Source organism: Rhinoraja longicauda, chromosome 16 (genome assembly GCF_053455715.1).
Source record: "Rhinoraja longicauda isolate Sanriku21f chromosome 16, sRhiLon1.1, whole genome shotgun sequence".
In the NCBI taxonomy this organism is placed as follows: Eukaryota; Metazoa; Chordata; class Chondrichthyes; order Rajiformes; family Arhynchobatidae; genus Rhinoraja; species Rhinoraja longicauda.
In genome coordinates this window covers 44866044-44890293 of record NC_135968.1, presented here as the reverse complement: position 1 = coordinate 44890293, position 24250 = coordinate 44866044, and the positions used below count along the sequence as shown (strand labels likewise).

General features: G+C 46.0%; 1 protein-coding gene across 2 annotated transcripts in view; it reads right to left on the bottom strand.

Moving 5' to 3' along the window:
* Nucleotides 1-2460: 2460 nt before the first annotated feature.
* The window catches only part of cyp26c1 (cytochrome P450, family 26, subfamily C, polypeptide 1), a 39217-nt gene continuing 17427 nt past the window's right edge, over nucleotides 2461-24250 (bottom strand). For both annotated transcript variants that reach the window (XM_078413725.1, XM_078413726.1), the window contains 2 exons: nucleotides 15475-16176; nucleotides 2461-3594 (listed from right to left, as the gene is read on the bottom strand). In XM_078413725.1, coding sequence (XP_078269851.1) covers nucleotides 3226-3594; nucleotides 15475-16176 — 1071 coding nt within the window. In that variant the 3' untranslated portion in view covers nucleotides 2461-3225. The remainder of the gene's footprint in view (nucleotides 3595-15474; nucleotides 16177-24250) is intronic.

Here is a 24250-nt window from a genome sequence, read left to right as displayed (position 1 = left end):
AAGAGCGGATCTCTGGGCGACGGAGGACGCCGGTACGCTGTATGTTGGAGTTGTTCTTGACACGATGCAGTGACCTTGGCGTCTCTTTGTGAGGAGGATGTCCTTTGTCGTAGCGTATGATGCTTGGCTCACGCTGATACATTAGTCACAACTACAATAACGCCCCCAGCGTTGAACTGCACCGTACAATCTCACTTGTGACACACACACACACGGAACGAGTGTCTCAGCAGCTCAACGTTGTAGTAAACAGTCTCTGCTAGTTGCTGCACGTTGTTGACTTGACGACTTTCAGCAGCCAAGAGCCAGATCAGAAGTTATCCTATTAGGTCGACTACTGTCAGCATGATTAATTATAAATATGGAGTAAAGCAACGAACTGCAAAGTTGTGTTCCTGGTTTTTGGTCGATTCTTCCAGAATGGCCATTGTGTGCAGTTTGAGCTCCAATTTTAATGAGTAGACACAAAGAACTGGAGATGCTGGCTAATACACAAAATGAAACAAAGTGCTGTGTATCTCAGCGGGTCAGGCAGCTTCTCTGGAGAACATGGATAGGTGACGTTTCGGGTCGAGACCCTTCTTCAGACTGACTGTACGGCTGAGGGGGGGTGGGGGGGGAGAAGAAAGCTGGAAAAGGGAAGAATCAGGACAAAGCATGACAGGTAATAGGGCAACACGGGCGAGGGTTTATTTTGACAAGTAAATGGTTGGAATAAAGGCCAGAGATAAGAACAGTAGGTGTGAGACAGCTTTGAGCATAGAACATAGAAAATAGGTGCAGTAGGAGGCCATTTGGCCCTTCGAGCCAGCACCGCCATTCATTGTGATCATGGCTGATCATCCACAATCAGTAACCCGTGCCTGCCTTCTCCCCATATCCCTTGATTCCACTAGCCCCTGGAGCTCTATCTAACTCTCTTTTAAATTCATCCAGTGAATTGGCCTCCACTGCCCTCTGTGGCAGAGAATTCCACAGAATCACAACTCTCTGGGTGAAAAAGTTTCTTCTCACCTCAGTTTTAAATGGACTCCCCTTAATTCTTATACTGTGTGGCCCCTGGTTCTGGACTCCCCCAACATTGCGAACATGTTTCCTGCATCTAGCTTATCTAGTCCTTTTATAATTTTATACGTTTCTATAAGATTCCCTCTCATCCTTCTAAACTCCAGTGAATACAAGCCCAGTCTTTCCAATCTTTCCTTATATGACAGTCCCTCCATCTCAGGGATTAACCTAGTGAATCTACGCCGCACTGCCTCAATAGCAAGAATGTCCTTCCTCAAGAGTTGTAGATTATGAAGCAAGGGGAAGAAAAGCAGGAGGGAGGGGCGGTTGAGGGGTAAAATAGGTGGGAGTCCAGGGGAGGGAAGGGGTGGGACTGCGGGGGAGAGGTTATTTTAAATTGGAGTATTCAACGTTCACACCGTAGCGTTATAAACCACCCAAGCGGAGGGTGAGGCGCTGTTCCTCCAGTTTGCGTGTCGCATCGCTCTGGCACTGGAGGAGGACCAGGACAGAAAGGTAAACGGGGGAATGGGAAGGGGAGTTAAAATGATCAGCAACCGCGAGATCCAGTAGGTATTGGCGGAGGGGCTCCAATTCATGTCGTGTACGGATAGAAAAAAAAGTATTATCTGAAAAATAACATAATTAGCTTCATGTCTGTTTCCAAGAAAAGTCCAGACCTTTATGACCCAAAATATGGGTCGTACATGGAAGTCTGCTTTTGCAATAAGCTACACTTAAAATTGAATTTTGCATAATTTGCACTTAAAATCGAATGCAATCTACTTTCAAGGTACAGATATTTCAGCCATATTTTTTTAATGGGGAACGTGGTAACCAGGTAGCACAAAGCAAATGCCTCGCTAAAAATAAAACACTATTATTAAACACTATTATAGAACACTATAGCTCAGGATCCCGAGTGACCTCGTGGAAGGATGCCCGGCGTGTCCATAAGCTTAATGAGTTGAATATTGTCCAAGGAGGAACTGCAGATGCTGGTTTACACCGAAGGTAGACACAAAACGCTGGAGTCAGGCAGCATCTCTGGAGAGAAGGAATTGGTGACGTTTCGGGTCGAGACCCTTCTTCAGACTGATGTCAGGGGACACATGGATAAGCAAGTGTAAGATGTGAAAATGGTTCATGGAAATGTCGAATGGATCATTGTTAGCTGGGAGAAGATACCAACAAAGCAAACGTAAATGTTCATTGCTTTAAAAGAACAAAGATAATAATATATTTAAAACCCAAGTTCCAGCCAAGGCTCAGGCCAGCTGTAAATGTGAAGCCTCTCCTCTTTGGTCTCCATAATCAATCTTCAGGACTTTCCGTCTTTCCCCATTCACGGTCTACATGCCACCCTGCTCCCAGTTCACAACCAATCTACCTGCTCCCCCTTCATAATCTTCATTCCACCCTCTCCATCCAACACCCCATTCACAATCCCCAGTCTACCCTCTCCTCTCTCCACATTCCCCACCCTCCCAGTCCACCATCATGGCAGACTGCGAAGACCGTGGAAGGGCAGCGAGGACGGACAACGAGGTGCGAGATCGGAAAGAAAGCGATGCTGTTGTATTTATAACCGACCCAGAGTGACCGCCAGTGTGGAAAAGAAAAACCTACTGATATTTTATTTTATTTACAATATACATTAATCCCTTTGGCCCCCGTTTCTGCCGATTGAAGAATCAAACGAGGTACATTCTGGAAATAAAAATGTGAATAAAATGACAAAGTGATACAGTTGGTGATTGAAGCCCTCGCCTTTCCTACGGTCGGAGGAACTCGCCGATGGACCATATTTTAATGCCAACCCGCGACAGTTATGTCGGGATACTCCAGCCTTCAGTTCGTAGCTGCACGCTCAGAAAAATATAGTACATGAATGTATAAGTGCGTAAATGAAGTACTGTGCCTTACGATGGGAGTGGTTGGTGTCCACTGTTCAAACGCGTTTACATAGTGGTGAATTGTCGAGAGAAACCAACGCGAGTTTCAACAGACACTTCGGTATGGAGACGCTGAGATATCGATCATTGGCTGCCAGGAAATGGCCCCTCAGCCGAGCTCTGATGCCAGTCCATGCCAGACGCCGACTTGCATTTACAACACGGTTTGGCATAGATAGGTTAGACCCGCGACTCCTGATGCCACAGTAGTTGAGCGTTGGTAAACTCGCCCTCGCCCCCCATACACTCCGCGCCGTCCCGGCTATTCTTTCACGGAGTTGCCCTTTTCCTTATCGTTCAAGCGGCGAAAGCGGACCTTCAGCCCATCCACCGGGTGCACCACTGGCACGGTCTGCATGGTGGGGTAGTCGGCACTGGCCAGCTCCCAGTGCGCGCTGCTGATCAATTCAATGGCCAGTGTTTTGAGGATAACTCGTGCCAGCTCTTTCCCGATGCAGCTCCGGACACCACCTCCAAAGGGCAAGTAATTAAATCTGCCCGCTTTGCTCTCATCTCGCTCGGGTCCAAAACGATCGGGGTCGAATCTGTCTGGATTCAGGTAGACAGTGGCAGTTTCTTGCGTATCGCGAATGCTGTATATAATATTCCAGCCTTTGGGTATTTGACAGCCCTGCGAATGAGACACAGCAAGTAACTGCAAGCAGTGCTAGAGGTACGTTATTCAAAATGGTGTCATAGGCCATTCATTCAAAATATTATGCTGCATTCCTTCGCCAGATTTCCTGCAGGCTTTCGCTCTTCCACCGTCTGCAAGCTGCAGCTCAACTCACTGGCCACTGGGGCAATTCTACACCGCCGCGATAGATAGACTCCTGTCACACGTCTCAGCCCACAGTCTAAGATCCACCCCCGTGATCCCCACTCCCACCATTCCCCACACACCCGTTCATACCTCGCACAACCCTGCCTCTCCAACGCGGCCTCACGCCTTAGAAATACAGAAATAGGTGCAGGAGGAGGCCATTTGGCCCTTGGAGCCAACACCGCCATTCATTGTGATCATGGCTGATCATCCACAATCAGTGACCCGTGCCTGCCTTCTCCCCATATCCCTTGATTCCACTAGAGCTCTATCTAACTCTCTTTTAAATTCATCCAGTGAATTGGCTTCCACTGCCTTCTGTGGCAGAGAATTCCACAAATTCACAACTCTCTGGGTGAAAAAACTTTCTTCGCACCTCAGTTTTAAATGGCCTCCCCTTTATTCTTAGACTGTGGCCCCTGGTTCTGGACTCCCCCAACATTGGGAACATTTTTCCTGCATCTAGCTTGTACAGTCCTTTTATAATTCTATACGTCTCTCATCCTTCTCAACTGTGGAATTCTCTGCCTCAGAAGGCAGTGGAGGCCAATTCTCTGAATGCATTCAAGAGAGAGATAGATAGAGCTCTTAAGGATAGCGGAGTCAGGGGGTATGGGGAGAAGGCAGGAACGGGGTACTGATTGAGAATGATCAGCCATGATCACATTGAATGGTGGTTCCACGCTCGAAGGGCCGAATGACCTAATCCTGCACCTATTGTCTATTGTCCAGTGTTTACAAGCCCAGTCTTTCCAACCTTTCCTCATATGACAGTCCCTCCATCCCGGGGATTAACCTCGTGAACCTACGCTGCACTGCCTCAATAGCAAGGATGTCCTTCCTCAAATTAGTTACCAATAGCCCGTCACTTTTCATCCACTTTTTCCTTAAAAACCCCGAAAGTGTTCAGCCGAACCCGGTAACCAACGCCAACCGCTGCTAACACTGTGCACCAGGCAGGCAGGATTAAGCATTTACATCCCTGGTTTAAACCGAAGATAGACACAAAATGCTGGAGTAACTCAGCGGGTCAGACGGCATCTCTGGAGAAAAGGAATAGGTGACGTTTCAGGTCGAGACCCTTCTGCAGATTATCACCCATTCCTTCTGTGCAGAGATGCTGCCTGTCCCGCTGAGTTACTCCGGCATTTTGGTTCTATCTTCATTTTAAATCAGCATCTGCAGTTCTTTCCTACACGTCACATCTCTGAATGTTCCCGTCGGATAAGAAAGGTTGGTAGCATTTTGCTTTCTGAAAGAGGGAACAAGTGTAGAGACACAAGAACAGTTCGGGTTTTTTTTAACAAGGAAAATGGAAAGGGGGTTAATGGTTTAAAGAGTGCCTTCTAACTTGTAGGCGCACGTTAGCTATAGGAACACCAACAATGTAGGGAACAATATTTGAGGAAGGAGCCGGAGTGGAGTGGACGGAGTGGGCGCGGGGAACGATCAATAATTAGCCGGGAACGTGTGCCGGATCGGCGGAGGAATCTCCATCTCATTCCAGAAACAAGGAACTGCAAATGCTGGCTTAAAAAAAAATAACAAAGTGCTGGCGTACCTCAGCGGGCCAGGCAGCATCTCTGCAGAACATTGATACATGACGTTTCGGGTCGGGAACAAGGGTTCGGATATGTTGTCTGATCCGTTGCCTGGCCAGTACTGAGTCTAAAGAAGGGTCTCGACCCGAAACGTCACCTATTCCTTCTCTCCAGAGACGCTGCCTGTCCCGCTGAGTTACTCCAGCATTCAGTGTCTATCTTCGGTGTAAACTCGCATCGGCAGTTCCTTTCACTTTGCGTCTTTTCTTCGATCTGGATCTGTTGGAGAATGGGGAGCAAAGCCATAAAAGCAAAGTGTTTAGGGGAGTGCAGGACTGTGTGGAATCGAGCAGTGCGGATGGCTGTCTGAATGCGTGGCAAGAACGGACATCTTCAAGGGTATTAGCGACGGGGGCAAGCTTGAGGATACTGGTGACACTTGCAGCACTAGTCAGCGCCGAGACCCACAGCGGCTCAGGAGTGAATCAACCTGGGGTTTTCCAAGCGATCGGTCGTGGGAACAACCATCAGCTTTCACTCCAGTGTTCTAATGGCGACGATTGAGGGGGTTGGACACGCTAGAGGCAGGAAACATGTTCCCAATGTTGGGGGAGTCCAGAACAAGGGGCCACAGTTTAAGAATAAGGGGTAGGCCATTTAGAACTGAGATGAGGAAAAACTTTTTCAGCCAGAGAGTTGTGAATCTGTGGAATTCTCTGCCTCAGAAGGCAGTGGAGGCCAATTCTCTGAATGCATTCAAGAGAGAGCTAGATAGAGCTCTTAAAGATAGCGGAGTCAGGGGGTTTGGGGAGAAGGCAGGAACGGGGTACTGATTGAGAATGATCAGCCATGATCATATTGAATGGCGGTGCTGGCTCGAAGGGCCGAATGGCCTCCTCCTGCACCTGTAATCTATCGTTCTTTATAAACGCGTTCCTCTTTACACTCCATGCACATGCGTTTGGGAACTATGCTATGAGACACACTCGGCGTGCCACAGACTGAGTGTGACACTTGTACATACGTGACTCTGCACAGAGGCGATTAACAAGTGATTTGACAATACACTGTAGATTAGCACACCGAAGTTCCACTCTGCTTGGAGACTGCGTGTTGCTACAGACTGGGCACTGGAGCAAGACGTCCTAGTTTGGGGATGCTCCACATACCTTGGGACACCTCTGCCATGACACTGATCGAAGAAAATTTGATTTGTTTCAAAGGGCAAAATAACCTTTAGACTTCAGGATAGAACTCATTGGAGACAGGTTCCGTGAACAGTCAAAACACAAAGGGCTGCAGGAACTCGGTGGGGAATTTAGAAGGATGAGAGGAGATCTTATCGAAACGTATAAGATTATTAAAGGGTCGGACACGTTAGAGGCAGGAAACATGTTCCCAATGTTGGGGGAGTCCAGAACAAGGGGCCACAGTTTAAGAATAAGGGGTAGGCCATTTAGAACTGAGATGAGGAAAAACTTTTTCAGTCAGAGAGTTGTGAATCTGTGGAATTCTCTGCCTCAGAAGGCAGTGGAGGCCAATTCTCTGAATGCATTCAAGAGAGAGCTGGATCGAGCTCTTAAGGATAACGGAGTCAGGGGGTATGGGGAGAAGGCAGGAACGGGGTACTGATTGAGAATGATCAGCCATGATCACATTGAATGGCGGTGCTGGCTCGAAGGGCCGAATGACCTCCTCCTGCACCTATTGTCTATTGTCTATTGGGAAGGCAGCATCTGTGGAGGGAATGGGCAGACGACGTATTTATCGGGATCCTTCTTCAGACTGATTGTAGTGGAGTTCGGGGGTGGGGGGGGGGGGGGGGGGGTGGGGGGACGTGGAGAAAGATGGAAAAGAAAAGTGGGCGCGGAACAAAGCCTGGCAAGTGATAGTGCACACAGGTGAGGCGGGTGACAGGTGGATGGGTGAAAGGCCGTCTGTCCATTCGCTCCACCCATGGAGGGAAGGCCTAACCCGCCGAGTTCTTCCAGCATTTTGTCTTTTGCTCAAGACTTCAGCATCCGCAGTTCCTTCCATCAGGTGGCCAAATGGACACAAACATTTTTTTCATGTTTTATCTGATGTATTAGCACCCTTGAAATAAAGGATAAACCCGAGGGGAAATGTTCACAGAATAAATAAAGTTTCCATAGCAAAAAGAATGCAGCTGATGGAAATATAAAAATGAAAACTGAAAGCGTTCGAAACATTCAGCAGGTGGAGAACCATCTGTGGGAAGAGACAAAGTTAGGGTTGGTAAGACCCTCAGATACATTTGTGTGTGCAGTTAGAAATGCAGAGAAATGACTGTCTTTGATTTTCTTTTTCAGCTTAAATAAACCACATAAATATAAATGAGAGACGCGGTGGTCAAGGTTCATTGTGCAATCTGATCATTTAAAATTAGCCTCGTAGAATTTAACGCCTCTCAGAAATAAATAAATAAATAAATAAATAGATTCATTGTATATTTGGATATATTTAGGTACGAACTTCTACAGGTGAATAGTGGAGAGCGTACTGATTGGGTTGAATGGCCAGACCGGAGGAGAGGACAGAGAATGCCAGACATAACTCGGCCCATCACGGGTACTGGCCTCCCCACCATCGAAGGGCTTCCTCAAAAGGCCAGCCAATATCACCGCAGACCCACACCACCCTGGCCACGCTCTCATTTTCCTATGGAATTCGGAAGAAGGCTCAGGAACATGAAAACGATGACCACCTGGTTCAAGATGCAGGAAAAATGTTCCCAATGTCGGGGAGTCCAGAACCAGGGGCCACACACAGTCTAAGAATAACGGGGCCATTTAAAACTGAGGTGAGAAAAAAACTTTTTCACCCATAGAGTTGTGAATTTGTGGAATTCTCTACCACGGAAGGCAGTGGAGGCCAATTCACTGGATGGATTTAAAAGAGAGTTAGATAGAGCTCTTGGGGCTAGTGGAATCAAGGGATATGGGGAGAAGGCAGGCACGGGTTACTGATTGTGGATGATCAGCCATGATCACAATGGATGGCGGTGCTGGCTCGTAGGGCCAAATGGCCTCCTCCTGCACCTATTTTCTATGTTTCTAAGAACAGCTTCTTCCCAACAACCATCAGGTTCTTGAACACCACACAACAAATAACCTCAAAAACTATGATCTTCTATGAACCGAGCCTTTGCCCGCAATTGGGTCCTTGTTCTATTACAATTAGTAATATGATTAATTGTTTTTTTAATCATTATATGTTATCTGTGTGTCATTTCCTTTTGCAGGCCAGTTGAATTTCATTGTTCCGTTGTCGGACAAATAACAATTAAACACTATTGCCTCTCGATTCCTAAATACATATTGTAAATCAATAATGTAAAACAATACTATTAATCACATTTGCAGTCAATCGCCGAGCCCAAAGGAAAATGATGGTGATGAAAAATGATGGCAAAACGCCGACTGGTACTCAACGTCCGAACCTTTCACCACTGCGGGGAGCGCCACTCTAAATGGTACTCGACAAGGTCGCCTTGCTCCGTCGTTGGTGCCTGTTCCAAGTAGGGTGGGCTGCATGTGGTGAATTGTGGATGGACGGAAGCTGAATGCCGGCTCATCCACACCGAGGAAAGGCAAGGCCAGTGCACACTTACACCCACGCCGAGCTACCACTGGACATACACTATGATTCCTGGGATGGCAGGACTTTCATATGAAGAAAGACTGGATAGACTGGGCTTGTACTCGCTGGAATTTAGAAGACTGAGGGGAGATCTTATAGAAACTTACAAATTTCTTAAGGGGTTGGACAGGCTAGATGCAGGAAGATTGTTCCCGATGTTGGGGAAGTCCAGAACAAGTCCAGTTTAAGGATAAGGGGGAAGTCTTTTAGGACCGAGATGAGAACGTTTTTTTTCACACAGAGAGTGGTGAATCTGTGGAATTCTCTGCCACAGAAGGTAGTTGAGGCCAGTTCTTAGGCTATATTTAAGAGGGAGTTAGATGTGGCCCTTGTGGCTAAAGGGATCGGGGGTATGGAGAGAAGGCAGGTACAGGTTACTGAGTTGGATGATCAGCCATGATCATATTGAATGGCGGTGCAGGCTCGAAGGGCCGAATGGCCTACTCCTGCACCTATTTTCTATGTTTCTATGTTTCTATAACAGTGGGGTATCTGAACCAACATGGACTTTTAAAAATGGTCAGTGATCGTGTCCGTGAAACTACCAGATGGTTGTAAGCAAAACCCTTTGAGATTCACCCACGTCCTTCAGGGAAAAACATCCCCTCCTTACTTGGAGTAGCCTATGTAGGACGCAAGAACCGCCACTGCGGTTGACTTCTACCTGCCTCCGCCGAATGGGGACATTAAAGGGTGGTCTATAAATGCCCGCCCGCCGGCCGGCCGGCCGCGTCAATGGAAAATGTCTCGGGGAAAGGCGATTCCAATCTTGACGGATCCTTCCCCGCGATGGCTTCTCTGCCGTGGTCAAGGCCACGTCCAGGCAGTTTGTCAGGACGCAGCCCCCAGTCCAGGGAGGGACAGACAGGATGCTGTCGAACTGAGCCGATAACTATTAGCGATCCCTTGCAAAGTGGGATGTCGCCAAAGACCCATCTGCCTGCACCTGCCCCCAGCCTCTCTAAGTATCAACAACGCACGCACTGACCAATTCTGCTTACTAGCAGTCAGTTTAGTTTTGTGCTGATCTGCGAATAAAAGGTAACATTCACCTCAACCGTTAAACGTCGCACCCTGTCGAGGCTGGTTGTGGGACAGAGGCGAAGGGGAAATGCATAGGTCCATTTCAGGTGAGAAGTCAGGATAACTAAAATAATTTTGTCTCAGTTTACCGATCACAAAAGGTTGTATAAGAAAATAACAGCAGATGCTGGTACAAATCGAAGGTATTTATTCACAAAATGCTGGAGTAACTCAGCAGGTCAGGCAGCATCTCAGGAGAGAAGGAATGGGTGATGTTTCGGGTCGAGATCCTTCTTCAGACTGGTTATGGATAAGGGAAACAAGAGATGCAGTTGTCCATGTGGAATTTGTATATTCTGTCTATGACCATGTTTGTTTGTTTTGGATGCTCTGGTTTCATCTCACATCCCAGAGATGTGCTGCTAGGTAACTGGTCACTGCAACGTGCCCAGAGTGTGTGGGGGAATGGTAGGGTTTGTGGGCTGCTAAAGGGAATGTGGAAAGAATAAAATTGGATATAGAAACATCGAAAATAGGTGCAGGAGGAGGCCATTTGGCCCTTCGAGCCAGCACCGCCATTCAATGTGATCATGGCTGATCATCCACGATCAGTACGCCGTTCCTGCCTACTCCTGCACCTATTGTCTATTGTCTATTCAGACTGAGTCAGGTGACCCAAAATGTCACCAATTCCTTCTCTATACATATGCTGCCAGTCTCGCTGAGCTATCTGCAGTACCTTCCTACACATCTCCACAACCAAGTCGTTTAGCTAGAATGAATATAGATTTTTGAAAAAGAAAATGCATTGGATAAATGCAAGTTTTGTTGAATATGCAACTAACTGGATAGCTATGAGTAATTCAGTGGATGTAGTATTTATGATTGTTCAAATGGCAGATTTATAAGTAAGATGGCGTTGAGGATATTATACCAGAATGCACAGAATTGATTGAAAAATAATAGAAATAAATAGGTCAATTTATAAATTATAAATATAAATTATAAATAACAATATTTAATTTTTAATAATAAGAATATTTAATAGAATAAATAAATGGGAAAGAACAGAAATAAACAAGTTGACAGGTGCCAAAGGTCAGAGTTGAGCATCAGCTAGTTGGAGTAGTATTAATCACCAAGGTAAAGGACAGAATAGAATGTATCTGGCTTTGCTGACAATGTAAAGCAAGGTGGGAAAGTGAACAGGAAGACCGATGCGTAGGAAAATAACTGCAGATGCTGGAACAAATCGAAGGTATCACAAAATGCTGGAGTAACTCAGCAGGTCAGGCAGCATCTAGGAGAGAGGGAATGGGTGATGTTTCGGGTCGAGACCCTTCTTCAAACCGATGCAGTGATTCTGCAGTGGCGTATTGAGGTCAACTGCAGAAGTGGCAAACAGCATAACATGGGAAATTAAATTATTCACTTTGTAAGGAGAAATTAATGAAGGCAACATATTTGCCCTGGAGTTGGTGCTATGTAGAGTTGTTAAACTAATTTCTATCATGAAGGGATTACCTTCTGAGGAGGAGTTGAATATAACTGGTCTATTCTCACTGAAATTCAGAAGCACAAGCAGCCTTCTAATTGAAAACATATGGATGTTGAGAAGGATTTTTACTCTGATGCCTATAAATATTTGGAATTTTCTACCACGATGATGTAGCTGCTAAGGCATTAAGCACATTTGCAAATGATATAAACTAGGAATAAAGGATAGGGGCATTCAGTGAGATAGAAAGATAGGATGAACCTGCATGATCGTATTGAATGGTGGAATAGAGTGTAAAGTCAAATGGCCTGTTTCTGTTCACTATGATCACAATCTCCAAAGCCAGGATTTAGCTTTGATTGGCAGCACATGTTCTTCTCACATATTTATATCTAAGTACTTAAGCCCAAGAAGCCTGGGGAGTGGTTGGCAACGTCAAGGATCCGTGATTCCCTGCAGGCACAAACATTCTGCTGGATTTGAGCATCAGCAGCTCTGAATATTGACATGCTTGACCAGCAGTAATACTCTTTACACTTCATGCTGCCTTGGGAAAGCAGCCAACATCATAAAGCACAATTTCCACCTCAGTCATTACCTATCCTCCCTCTCCTCCCATCAGGCAGAAGATACACAGGGTTTGTCCCCTCTCGCATTGGGCAGAAGACACACAATGTTGAAAGCATGTACCACCAATTCACAGATAGCTTTGCCCTGCCGTTTTCAGATACTCAACGTCCTTTCATAAGCTACGGGTGCAGTCCTGATCTTCCAATCTACCTCATTGCAGACCTTGCTCTTTTTTTTAATCTGCACTTGTTCTGAACTGTAATGCTATTATGCTGCAACACTATATTTTGCCCTCTGGTGTTTTTCGCTTCATGCTACACATGTTTGTGGCTTGATTGTACTCATGTTTAGTATGATTTGAATGGATGGCACGTGTACAAACCCTTCCATTGCATCTCAATACACATGACAATGGGAAACCATTACCAATATCTTACTAATGAGTTTGGCTTGAAGAGTTTCGAGAGCCCATGAGAATGTGTCTGAACCCCAGTAACACCTCTACCAGCTCAAAAGGACCCAAAGTGCTGAAGTAACTCAATGGGTCAGGCAGCATCTCTGGAGAACATGGATAGGTGACGTTTCACAGAGTGCTGGAGTAACTCAGCGGGTCAGGCAGCATCTCTGGAGAACATGGATAGGTGACGTTTCACAGAGTGCTGGAGTAACTCAGCGGGTCAGGCAGCATCTGTAGAGAACATGGATAGGTGACATTTCACAGAGTGCTGGAGTAACTCAGCGGGTCAGGCAACATCTGTTGAGAACATGGATAGGTGATGTTTCACAGAGTGCTGGAGTAACTCAGCGGGTCAGGCAGCATCTGTGGAGAACATGGATAGGTGACGTTTGGATGTGGAGCCTTCTTTCACCTACCCATGTTCTCCAGAGATGCTGCTTGACCCGCTACTCCAGCACTTTGGGCCCTTTTGTGTAAACCAGTATATGCAGATCCTTGCCTCTACCTGCCTGCCAAGGGACATACTACGTCGTTGAAGAGTTAATATATTGTGTGCATGAGTGTTTTTCAGAACTCAGTATTTCCAGAAAGTTCTTCCTTTATTTAAATGTTTTGATAGCAGCAATTCTTTGCAAGTAGTTGGGCACAGGTCAACTTCAGTGGTGCTCTGGAGACCACCGTCTTCATAACACGTTTTCTCATGAACCCCTGATTTCTTATCTAGTGGTTCGTTACAGGAGCTCTAAACTCCAGCTCTAAACTCTACCACATGGGCTGCCTCGGGATTATTAGCCATCGTGAATCGCACCACCATCGCTTTGCCCCAGTTGTTAGCCCTTCTCATGGACAGGTGGCATTTGGACGTGGACCCTTCTTTCACCTACCCATGTTCTCCAGAGATGCTGGCTGACCTGCTACACTGCTGGAGTAGCGGGTCAAGCAGCATCTCCGGAGAACATGGGGTAGGTGAAAGAAGGCTCCACATCCAAATGTCACCTGTCCATCTTCTCCAGAGATGCTGCTTGACCCACTGAGTTACTCCAGCACTTTGGGTCCCTTTGAGCCAGTAGAGGTGTTACTGGTCAAAGTTCAATCGGTCTTACCAGCTAGGAAGTTTGCTCCTTTCCGCTTCTATAGGTAAGGAAGTTCTTGTGTTTTTGTCAACAAATATTCTTGAACCAGTGGGCCAAACCCACTATGAATGTGTGCATGTGGGAATACAATTCAGAGTATATCTGCCCTCTCAAGTCCCCATATACAATGAAATGCTGAGAAATAATTCAATGTATTAAAGGCATCGGCCCAAACAGAAGATCTATTTTGTTCGGTCACCTCTCTCCCCCCCCCCCCCCCCCCCCCCATCCGCGCACACTAATGCTCTAATGCCAACTAATGCTCTGGAAGAATTGATCTTGATATTTAAGGCTGGTGTAGTGAGTTTAGAAACAAAATGCTGCCAAATAAGGAACTACAATTCAACTAATTGACTAAAGATGAACTATTACAAAATAAGTGAATTATTATAACCTGGTTATAACACTGCCAGATCGGTTAATGGATGTAATGACAAAAAAACTTTTGAAAGGAAATTGGATAAATGCAAGATAGAAGATCGTTTGCAAGGTTGTGGGGAAAGGGACTAATCAAACTGGTCTCTGGCAAAGTCGGCACACACACACGGTGGGGGAATAGTCACCCTTAAACAGATGAATTCCAAAAATATAAACAATCACCGCCTGCCTTTCCCAGCAGTGATTTACTACATTGTCTGTAACTCGTTTTCACCTAGCCCACAGCAAACAATCATCCTTATTGTTCTGCGAGTCGTAGCTCTACTCAATAACCAAAGTCTGTAGTCTCTTTTTGCTCTGGTTTATTTCACTCACATGTTTAAACCGTAACGATATATTCTCAATGTTTTAATGTTTTATGCTTTATTCTTAATTGTTTACTGTATGTTCGTGTTGTTCCTTGCGAGCGGAGCACCAAGGCACATTTCTTGTATGTGTACATACTTGGCCAATAAACTTATTCATTCATTCTGTTTTGCATATCTTTCATTCATTTGATCTATATCTCTTTACATCACTGTCTATATCTCTCACTTCCCGTTCCCCTGCCCCTGAAGAAGGGTCTTGATCCAAAACGTCATCTATTCCTTTTCTTCTGCCTGACCCGTTGAGTTACTTCAGCTTTTTGTGTCTGCTCTCAATAAGAACACTTACTGTGCCTTAGAATGTTGTTCCTTGAATGCAGTCTTGTGTTCAACACCATTGTCCCGTCCAAACCTATCATCAAACTCAGAGAACTGCGTCTCTGCTCATCCCAAGTAATTGGATCCCCCCACTGTCTTGTCAGCAGCCCACAATTGGAACACTTCCTCCCTGACAACCTTCAACATAGGAGCACTTCAGTCCTGTGAGCTCAGTGCCCTGATCTACTCCATGCCCTTGACTGGGTAGCCTTATACAGCTCTAGCTTAGTATTAGAGGCAAGTACTAGAGGTTTACTTACAGTAGATACAAAATGCTGGAGTAACTCTGCGGGTCAGGCAGCATCTCGGGAGAGAAGGAATGGGTGACGTTTCGGGTCGAGACCCTTCTTCAGACTGATGTCAGGGGAGCGGGCGGGACAAAGATAGGATGTAGTCGGAGACAAGAAGACTAGTGGGAGAACTGGGAAGGGGGAGGGGATAGAGAGGGAAAGCAGGGACTATCTGAAGTTAGAGATGTCAATGTTCATACCGCTGGGGTGTAAACTGTTTCGTTTGGGTAGCGAAACTATTACACCCCAGCGGTTTGAACATTGACTTCTCTAACTTTAGGTAGTTCCTTCTCTCCAGAGACGCTGCCTGACCCGCTGAATTACTCCAGCATTTTGTGCCTACCTTCCATTTAAACCAGCATCTGCAGTTTTTTTTTCTGTAGAGGTTTACTTACGTTCAGTTCAAAGGTCTGCAGCGCGGTCCTGTAGCCTCCGGACACGGGGGGGAGCAGCCTCAGCACCTCTTTGATGATACAGTCGAGGTAGCGCAGGCGGAGCAGCACCTCCAGACTCAGCGAGCGCTGGCAATCCTTGCAGCCGCGTCCTGCTGCCGCCTCTGGACCCGCCGCTTGCCGGCTCCCAGAGGGCGGGGAGTGAAGCTGTTCGTGGGCGAGGCCGGGCTGTTGGTCAGTGCGGATTTGTGGGCACTCGTGACTGCGGACGGTGTTGTCCAGTGCAGGAGGGCAGCTGCTGTCCCTGGCGACATCCTCTCGGGCCACAAGCCGTTGTTGCTGCTCCTGCTGCTGCTGGTGCTGCTGCTGGTGCTGCTGCTGCTGCTGCTGCTGCTGCTGCTGCTGCTGCTGCTGCTGCTGCTGCTGCTGCTGCTGCTGCTCCTGCTGCTCCTGCTGCTGCTGCTGCTGCTGCTGCTGCTGCTGCTGCTGGTGCTGCTGCTGCTGCTGCTGCGGCTGCTCGCTCGGGCCGTTTCCCTGCCGATCGGGCAGCAGGTCGCACTGGCAGCTGCGGATGAGACCGTGTTGCCTCAGCTCCTGCCTGGCTTTGGCCAGCACCTGCGAGTGCTGCAGGAGGAGTAACACCAGCGACGTGCTGGCGCTCGCCGTGGTGGAGAAAGCGGCGAAGATCAACTCCACCGCAGATTCCTGGAGAGAGAGAGGGAGAGGGAGAGGGAGAGAGAGAGAGCACAAGCGTTGAGGCAAAGTCGCAGTGGAGCAACAGGTAGTTTAAGAAAATAACTGCAGATGCTGGTACAAATCGAAGGTGTTTATTCACAAAATGCTGGAGTAACTCAGCAGGTCAGGCAGCATCTCAGGAGAGAAGGAATGATCGCTGGCGGATACAGGGACGAAGCTGATATCACACCACCGCACACACCCACCAAACACTGGAGCAATCAAAGCCGCTTCAAATTCACCCCTCTTTGGAAAACAGCCAGAACCTTAGCGACCCAGGCGCTCAGACCCAATATGTTCATTTTTATACAATTAAATTCAATCTCATGGAAATCCCTTCGATTATTGCAGTCAATGGGCATTTGTTTTCCTCCAGACCACCAAGCAGTTATCTCCACTGAAGATGGGCACAAAATGCTGGTGGAGTAACTCAGCGGGTCGGGCAGCATCTCTGGAGAGGAGGAATGGGTGACGTGTTGCGTCGAGACCCTTCCTCAGACCCTGCTTCGGGTCTCGACGCAACACGTCACCCATTCAGTCAGAGAGTTGTGAATCTGTGGAATTCGGTGCTGGCTCGAAGGGCCGAATGACCTCCTCCTGCACCTATTGTCTATTGTCTATCCCTTCTCTCCATTGCTGTTTGTCAAGTATATCAATGATCTGGATGAGAATGTAGAAGGCATGATTAGTAAGTTTGCAAATGATACTGAAGTGGGTGGTATTGTAGACGGTGAGGATGGTTGTCACAATCTGTAGCAGGATCTTAATTGGTTGGGTAGGGGGGCTGAGGAAAGGTTGACAGTTTAATACAGAGAAGTGCGGGGTGCTGGATGTAGGGAAGTTTAACCAGGGCAGGCAGGGCCTACACAGCGAATGGCAGGGGTCTAAGTGTTGTAGAAGTAGAGGGATCTAGGAGTTCAGGTACATAGTTCCTTGAAAGTGGTCTCACGGGTAGACAGGATAGTCACGAAGGCTATCACCACATTGGCATTCATCAGTCAGAGTATTGAGTATAGAAATTGGGAGATCATCTTACAGTTGTACAACCCAAACGGTCAAGCCACATTTAGAGTACTGTGTTGAGTTTTGGTCACCCTGTTATAGGAAAGATGTTCTTAAGCTGGAAAAGGCGCAGAGAAGACCGACGAGGATTTTGCCAGGACTCGATGGTCTGAGTGATAGGTTGAGCAGGGAGAACTAGAATATTGGATGACAATATTTAGAGCATCCGCATAGTTCTGTTATCTGAGTCTGAATATTTTCTTTTTGATTGGAAACTCTTGCTTTGCTATTTAATATAAAATGGCAAATCAAGGGACTTGTTGAACAGATAACAAGAGTGCTCGGGAATTATAAGATTTGGTGGTTAAGGATTGAATACCTAAATCAACTGGAAATTGATTGGAGAGTGGTAGGATAGACCCATAAAGGACAGGTCATGCCTCACAACATTGATTGTATTTTTTTGAAGAGATGAAGATGAAGAGAAGGGCGGCACGGTGGCGCAGCGGTAGAGTTGCTGCCTTACAGCGAATGCAGCGCCGGAGACTCAGGTTCGATCCTGACTACGGGCGCCGTCTGTACGTTCTCCCCGTGACCTGCGTGGGTTTTCTCCGAGATCTTCGGTTTCCTCCCACATTCCAAAGACGTACAGGTATGTAGATTAATTGGCTGGGCAAATGTTTTTTTTTAAATTGTCCCTAGTGGGTGTAGAATAGTGTTAATGTGCGGGGATCGCTGGGTGGCGCGGACCTGGTGGGCTGAAGGGCCTGTTTCCACACTGTATCTCTAAAAAAAAAATGTTTTTAAAGACTATATTAGTGGATGGTGGATGTCAATGCCTGTTAAAGGTGGCTTCCAGAGGTCATCTGATAAAACATCTATCAAGAATTTGTTTGCTAAATTTCATGAATATGTATCAAAATTGACAGAGTTAAGAAATTGGCTGAATGGCAGGAGGCAGGTGTTTAAGTTAGCAGGGTTTAACTGGGGATTCTATAAGCATATATCAACTGGAGCCAGTCACTGGGGTAACAGCATGATGCTGTGGTCAGAAGCCACTATTCAAGCTTGCTAATGACACAGGGAAAGGCAGCTCAATAATGAATGTGGATGGATGGATAGAATTACAGAGATGTTAACTCGTTGAGCAAATGTAGGCAGGTGTGGCATTGAGAAGATTTAAAATCTTAAGCAGTGACAGAGATTTATGGGTCCGTGTGGATTAAGACGAAAGGAGGACAAGTATACAAAATAATGAAAGAGGTGAATGTAATGTTGCCCTTTACACCCAGGCAAGAATGAAAGGATACAGAAGTCATGTTGCTGTAATACAACACCTTGGAACAGTGTGAACCGTCTTGGCAGCATTTAGAAACCAAACGTTTACATAGAAACATAGAAAACAGGTGCAGGAGGAGGCCATTCAGCCCTTCAAGCCAGCACTGCCATTCAATATGATCACGGCTGATCATCCAAAATCAGTACCCCGTCCCTGCTTTCTCCCCATATCGATTCCAGTAGCCCTAAGAGCTCTATCTAACTCTCTCTTGAATACATCCAGTGAATTGGCCTCCACTGCCCTCTGCGGCAGAGAATTCCACAGATTCACAACTCTCTGGGTGAAAAGGTTTTTCGTCAGATTTAGTGATACCCAAGTTCCAACAGATAAAGTATGAGGGGAGATTACACAAACTAGAGTTATATTCGTTGACAGTTGGAAAATTCAGAAGTGATTTCATTGATTTCAGACACGACGAGAAGTTACTTCACAAAGCGAGAAAATCTGCTTCTGATGGTTTAGAACTCCACATTTAAGAGGAAGTTAGGAAATGATTCCAGGTAAAAGGGATGGCTAGAAATTTGGAGGTAGACACTAAAACTCAGTGGGTCAGGCAGCATCTCGGGAGAGAAGGAATGGGTGACGTTTCGGGTCGAGACCCTTCTTCAGACTGATGTCAGGGGAGGGGGCGGGACAAAGATAGGATGTAGTCGGAGACAGGAAGAGAGGGAAAGCAGGGACTAGCTGAAGTTAGAGAAGTCAATGTTCATACCGCTGGGGTGTAAACTGCCCAAGCAAAATATGAGGTGCTGTTCCTCCAATTTGCACTGGGCCTCACTCTGACAATGGAGGAGGCCCAGGACAGAAAGGTCAGATTGGGAATGGGAGGGGGAGTTGAAGTGCTGAGCCACCGGGAGATCAGGTTGGTTGAGTCGGACTGAGCGGAGGTGTTTTGTGAAACGATGGCCGAGCCTGTGCTTGGTCTCGCCGATGTAGAGAAATTAACATCTCAAACAGCGGATACAATGGATGAGGTTGGAGGAGGTGCAGGTGAACCTCTGCCTCACCTGGAAAGACTGTTTGGGTCCTTGGATGGAGTCGAGGGGGGAGGTAAAGGGACAGATGTTGCAGGGGAAGGTACCTGGGGAGGGGGTGGTTTGGGTGGGAAGGGACGAGTAGACCAAGGAGTTTCGGGGGGAACGGTCTCTGCGGGAAGCAGAAAGGGGAGGGGATGGGAAGATGTGGCCAGTGGTGGGATTTGGAAATGATCTGCAAATAACACCTGATGCTGCATCAAGTATCAAATGACACGTCATTAAGAGTAGTACAGAGAGTAAACGCATTCAAGTGGAAATAAGTCACCGATCAACCACACCATACTGAATAGTTGAGAATGCTTCGGTAGCTACATGATATACTATTATTCTTATTTAAAATCTGGACTCATTCTTGACAGTAAATTATGAATGAAGGCATGTCATATGCAACCTTTAAGCATTTGTTCAGTAATAGAATCCTATTTATTTTGTGAGAAAACCTTAGCATTTGTGAATTTATTTATGTGTCACTTGGCATCATGTCGATTGGAACATTTAGATGCCAGTGGCGCACCACCCAGCTTAATGCCATCAGACTACGGGTGCTGCAACTTTTAATGAGCTCCTCTGTTACATTCTCCAGAGTTTCTCTCCAAATAAGGGCAAGTTCAGAAGCTGTATACTATGTAAAATAGAAGTTCAGCTGGGTGGCCAATAATTCTTAGAGTCATAGAGTTGTAGTCATACAGCACAGAAACATGTCCACTGGCCCAACTTGCCCGTGCCAACCAAGATACCCCATCTACACTAGCCCCACTTGTCCATGTTTGGCCCATGACCATCTAAACCTTCCCTATCCATCTCCCTGTCCAAACGTTGTTTCAATGTTGTTGTCGTGCTTCTCTCAACTACCTTCCCTGGCAGCTCGTTCGATATACCCAGCATCCTCTGCGTGAAAAAAGTTGCCCGTCAGGTTCCTATTAAATCTTTCCTCTCTCACCTTAAACCTATGTCCTCTAGATTCCCCTACTCCGAGTCAAAGACTCTTTGTATTCTTATTGACCAATGCAGTAAATCTCCAGTATTCAACCACCTAATGGTTTAGAAAACCCGATTGTTGGATGATGTCTAACAGCTAACATTACCAGCTAATTTGGTAATGTTTGCTGCACTCATTGTCAGCTTCACGGGGACCCGGCTCCTGTACTCACTCCCTCTAACACCCCACGGCACTGAATCTCATGCCCCATTCTCACTCATTCGTACCCCAGTTCCCGTGCTTACTCTAACACACTAGTATCCTGGTACCTGCGCTCCCTTCCCATTCACTAGGTCCCTGTTTTTCATGCTCATTTCCAGCTCATGAGAGCCCCGATTCCTGCACTCCCTTTCAACGCAAGTGGCTCACTGGAAAAGCTATTGTACGGTGTAACATTAAAAACAAATATTAAGTAAAGGGGTTTAATACTAAACAGTTCAGAAAAGCTGCCAAGCCTGTCTGATTCTCAGACTTTAACTTATTAATAATGGCTCTGGGTATATAATGAGGCAGACACAAAATGCTGGATTAACTCAGTGGGACAGGCAGCATCTCTGGAGAGAAGGAATGGGTGAGGTTTCGGGTCGAGACTTTGAAGGGTCTCGACCCGAAACGTCACCCATTCCTTCTCTCCAGAGATGCCGCCTGACCCGCTGAGTTACTCCAGCATTTCCTGCCTATCTTCGGTGTAAACCAGTATCTGCAGTTCTTTCCTACACACAATATAATAATGCAGTTACCTTGTTTAACTACAGAATATTTAGCACCCAAAGCTCCAATCTCTGAACAATCAAGCCACGGTTGATAGCTTCACGAACATAACTACACTGCACCCATATCACATATTCTTTATAAAATATTTTTATACCGGAAATATTTGGTACAGACGATAGAATAAAAATGTAATGAAGCCAAGGTCTGACCTAGATGATGCCTAGCAGGAGGTTTTTGGAAGTATAGAGAGCGACCTAGCAGGTGTACAATATGGCATTATTTAAATAGAAATCTGTGATGATTCATGATTCAGACCGGTTCTCCCTGTGAAGACTTCCTGAAATTAACTTTAAAACCAGGTGTTGTTCTATTGGGCATTCGGAACAGGAATGAAGAATTGCAATAAAACTGGCACCTCTCACCGGTCGAGAATGATTCAACGTTCTTTGCAACTAATGAACACAAACAAGGAACCCGGCACTCTATTTGTGAGCAAAGTCTTGTGGCTATTATGGAGAAAAATGCTGAAGACGACAGTAAATTTAACACAAAAAGCTGGAGTAACACAATGGGTCAGACAGCATCACTGATTCAAAGGAATAGGTGACGTTTCGGGTCGAGACCCTTCTTCAGACTTAAGCATCTGCAGTTCCTTCCTACACGGTAAATTTAAATGTCAGTTTAGGAATAAATTAGTAAACAATTGCATTTGAGTAAGGCAATGGTGCCAACAGATTATAAAATAAATAGGGGAATACTTAGAAAAAGCAGGATCTTGGGGTTTATATTTACAAATGAATTTACATAGGCTTTTAGAAAGGCACGTAAATATACAGCAGATGGAGAGATATGAATCATCTGCAGCCAGATGAGATTAGTTTACTTTGGCATCATGTACAGCACAGGCATTGTGGGCTGAAAGGCCTGTTTGAGTGCTGTAATGTTTTATGTTCTGTGTTCTATGAGGTAAGATTTAACTGAGACACATACACTTGTGAAAAGCTAAAGACAAACATATTCATATGCTAACTCCAGACAGCAGAAAGGAATGGATTTAGGAGTATTAGTGTAGAGTTTTAACAAAAGGCAAAGAGTGGTAGTTGTCTGAAACCCACTCCCTGATAGAGCAGTGAAGTCAACACCCTCAGAACATGTGTACGAAGGAACTGCAGATGCTGGTTTACACCAAAGATGGACACAAAATGCTGGAGTAACTCTGTGGGACAGGCAGCATCTCTGGAGAGAAGGAATGGGTGATGTTTTGGGTCGAGACCCTTTTTTTAAAGTTTAGTTTAGTTTAGAGATACAGCGTGGAAACAGGCCCGTTGACCAGCAATCCCCACACATTAACACTATCCTACACCCACTATGGACAATTTTTTTTTACATTTACCAAGCCAATTAACCTACAGACCTGTACGTCTTTGGAGTGTGGGAGAAAACCGAAGATCTCAGTGAAAACCCATGCAGGTCACGGGGAGAACGTACAAACTCCGTACAGACAGCACCCGTAGTCGGGATCGAACCTGGGTCTCCGGCGCTGCATTCACTGTGAGGCGGCAACTCTACCGCTGCGCCACCATCTTCAGTCTGATGTCAGGGGAGTGGGCGGGACGGGTTTAGAATGTAATCATAGACAGTAAGACTGGTGGGAGAAATGGGAAAGGGGAGGGGATGGAGAGAGAGGGAAAGGAAGGGCTATTATATGTGGCATATATGTCATCCATGATGCTGAGGAATTGCAGCAACTGGAAAGTGGGATAAACCCAGCATCATTCAGGCTGAAGAACCGTTGCAACATTTGACTAACATTTGTTAGCTGGCTAATGTTTGACTATGTAGCAAGGGCACATAGGGGGGGTGTCAAGGGGAGCATGTATCATGTAATCTATGGATCTCAGGCCAAGTCCTACATGGTAAACTGATTAAAGAGAGTAATTAAAACCACGTGTGATTAAAGCAAATGTGGCAAATTATATCTAAAATTGGCTCAGTGTCAGAAAGCACAGGGTATCCATCAAAGGGAGTTAAAAATAAGAATAAAATAAGGCAGAAGGTTTTTGATTGGAGTATGTCACCATGAAGTGACAGATAGAATTCAATCCAGAAAATACAATATCGCCCATTTACAGAGATTTAACAGATTATGTACTAAATGGCAAAATGCTCAAGTGTAAAGAATCATGCCCGGGTTTTATAAAATGTAGGCAGGATGTGTAGGTACTGGCCTTTGCTGGCAGAAATATAGGACCCAGGAGAAGAAGGTCATGGACAAAAACACAGAACGTGAATGAGGTCCCGGGTTGAATGCTGTCTATTGACATTTTACACGTATTACTGGAAAGATGTTATAGAACGGGAAGTGCAGACAGGAGATTTATGAGGATGTTCCGAGGGCTGGATAATTTTATTTATGAGATGAGAACAATCAGCTCAGCGTTGTTTGCTTGGCAACACGAGGCTGACAGGAGGTGCAATCAAAATGCATTAAGTATAGATGAGGCTGGACAGGAAGGATCAAGTTCCCTTGGCGAGAAGATCAATAACAAGGATACATTTCAGAACAGGCAAATGTTTTTAGGATTATCACATAAAGACCTGTGGATGTCCACATGATCTCATGGAAGGCATGAAATCACAAGCAAAAGATGAAATGAGAGATCTCTGTAATCTGGGCCAGATTGGTTTGGAGACAGGAGCCTTGTTTGTTGTGTGAGTCCAACATTTTTTAGACGATTAAACAAGTACTTCATGAAGAAATGGAATCATAAGTTCATAAGGTCATACTGTATGTTCTAGGAGCAGAATTAGGCCATTCGGCCCATCAATTCCATTCTGCCATTCAATCGTGGCTGATCTATCTTTCCCCCTCAACCCCATTCTCCTGCGTTCACCTCATCACCCCTGACATCCTCTACCAATCAAACATCTGTTAATCGCCGCCTTAAAAATATTCATTGGCTTGGCCTCCAC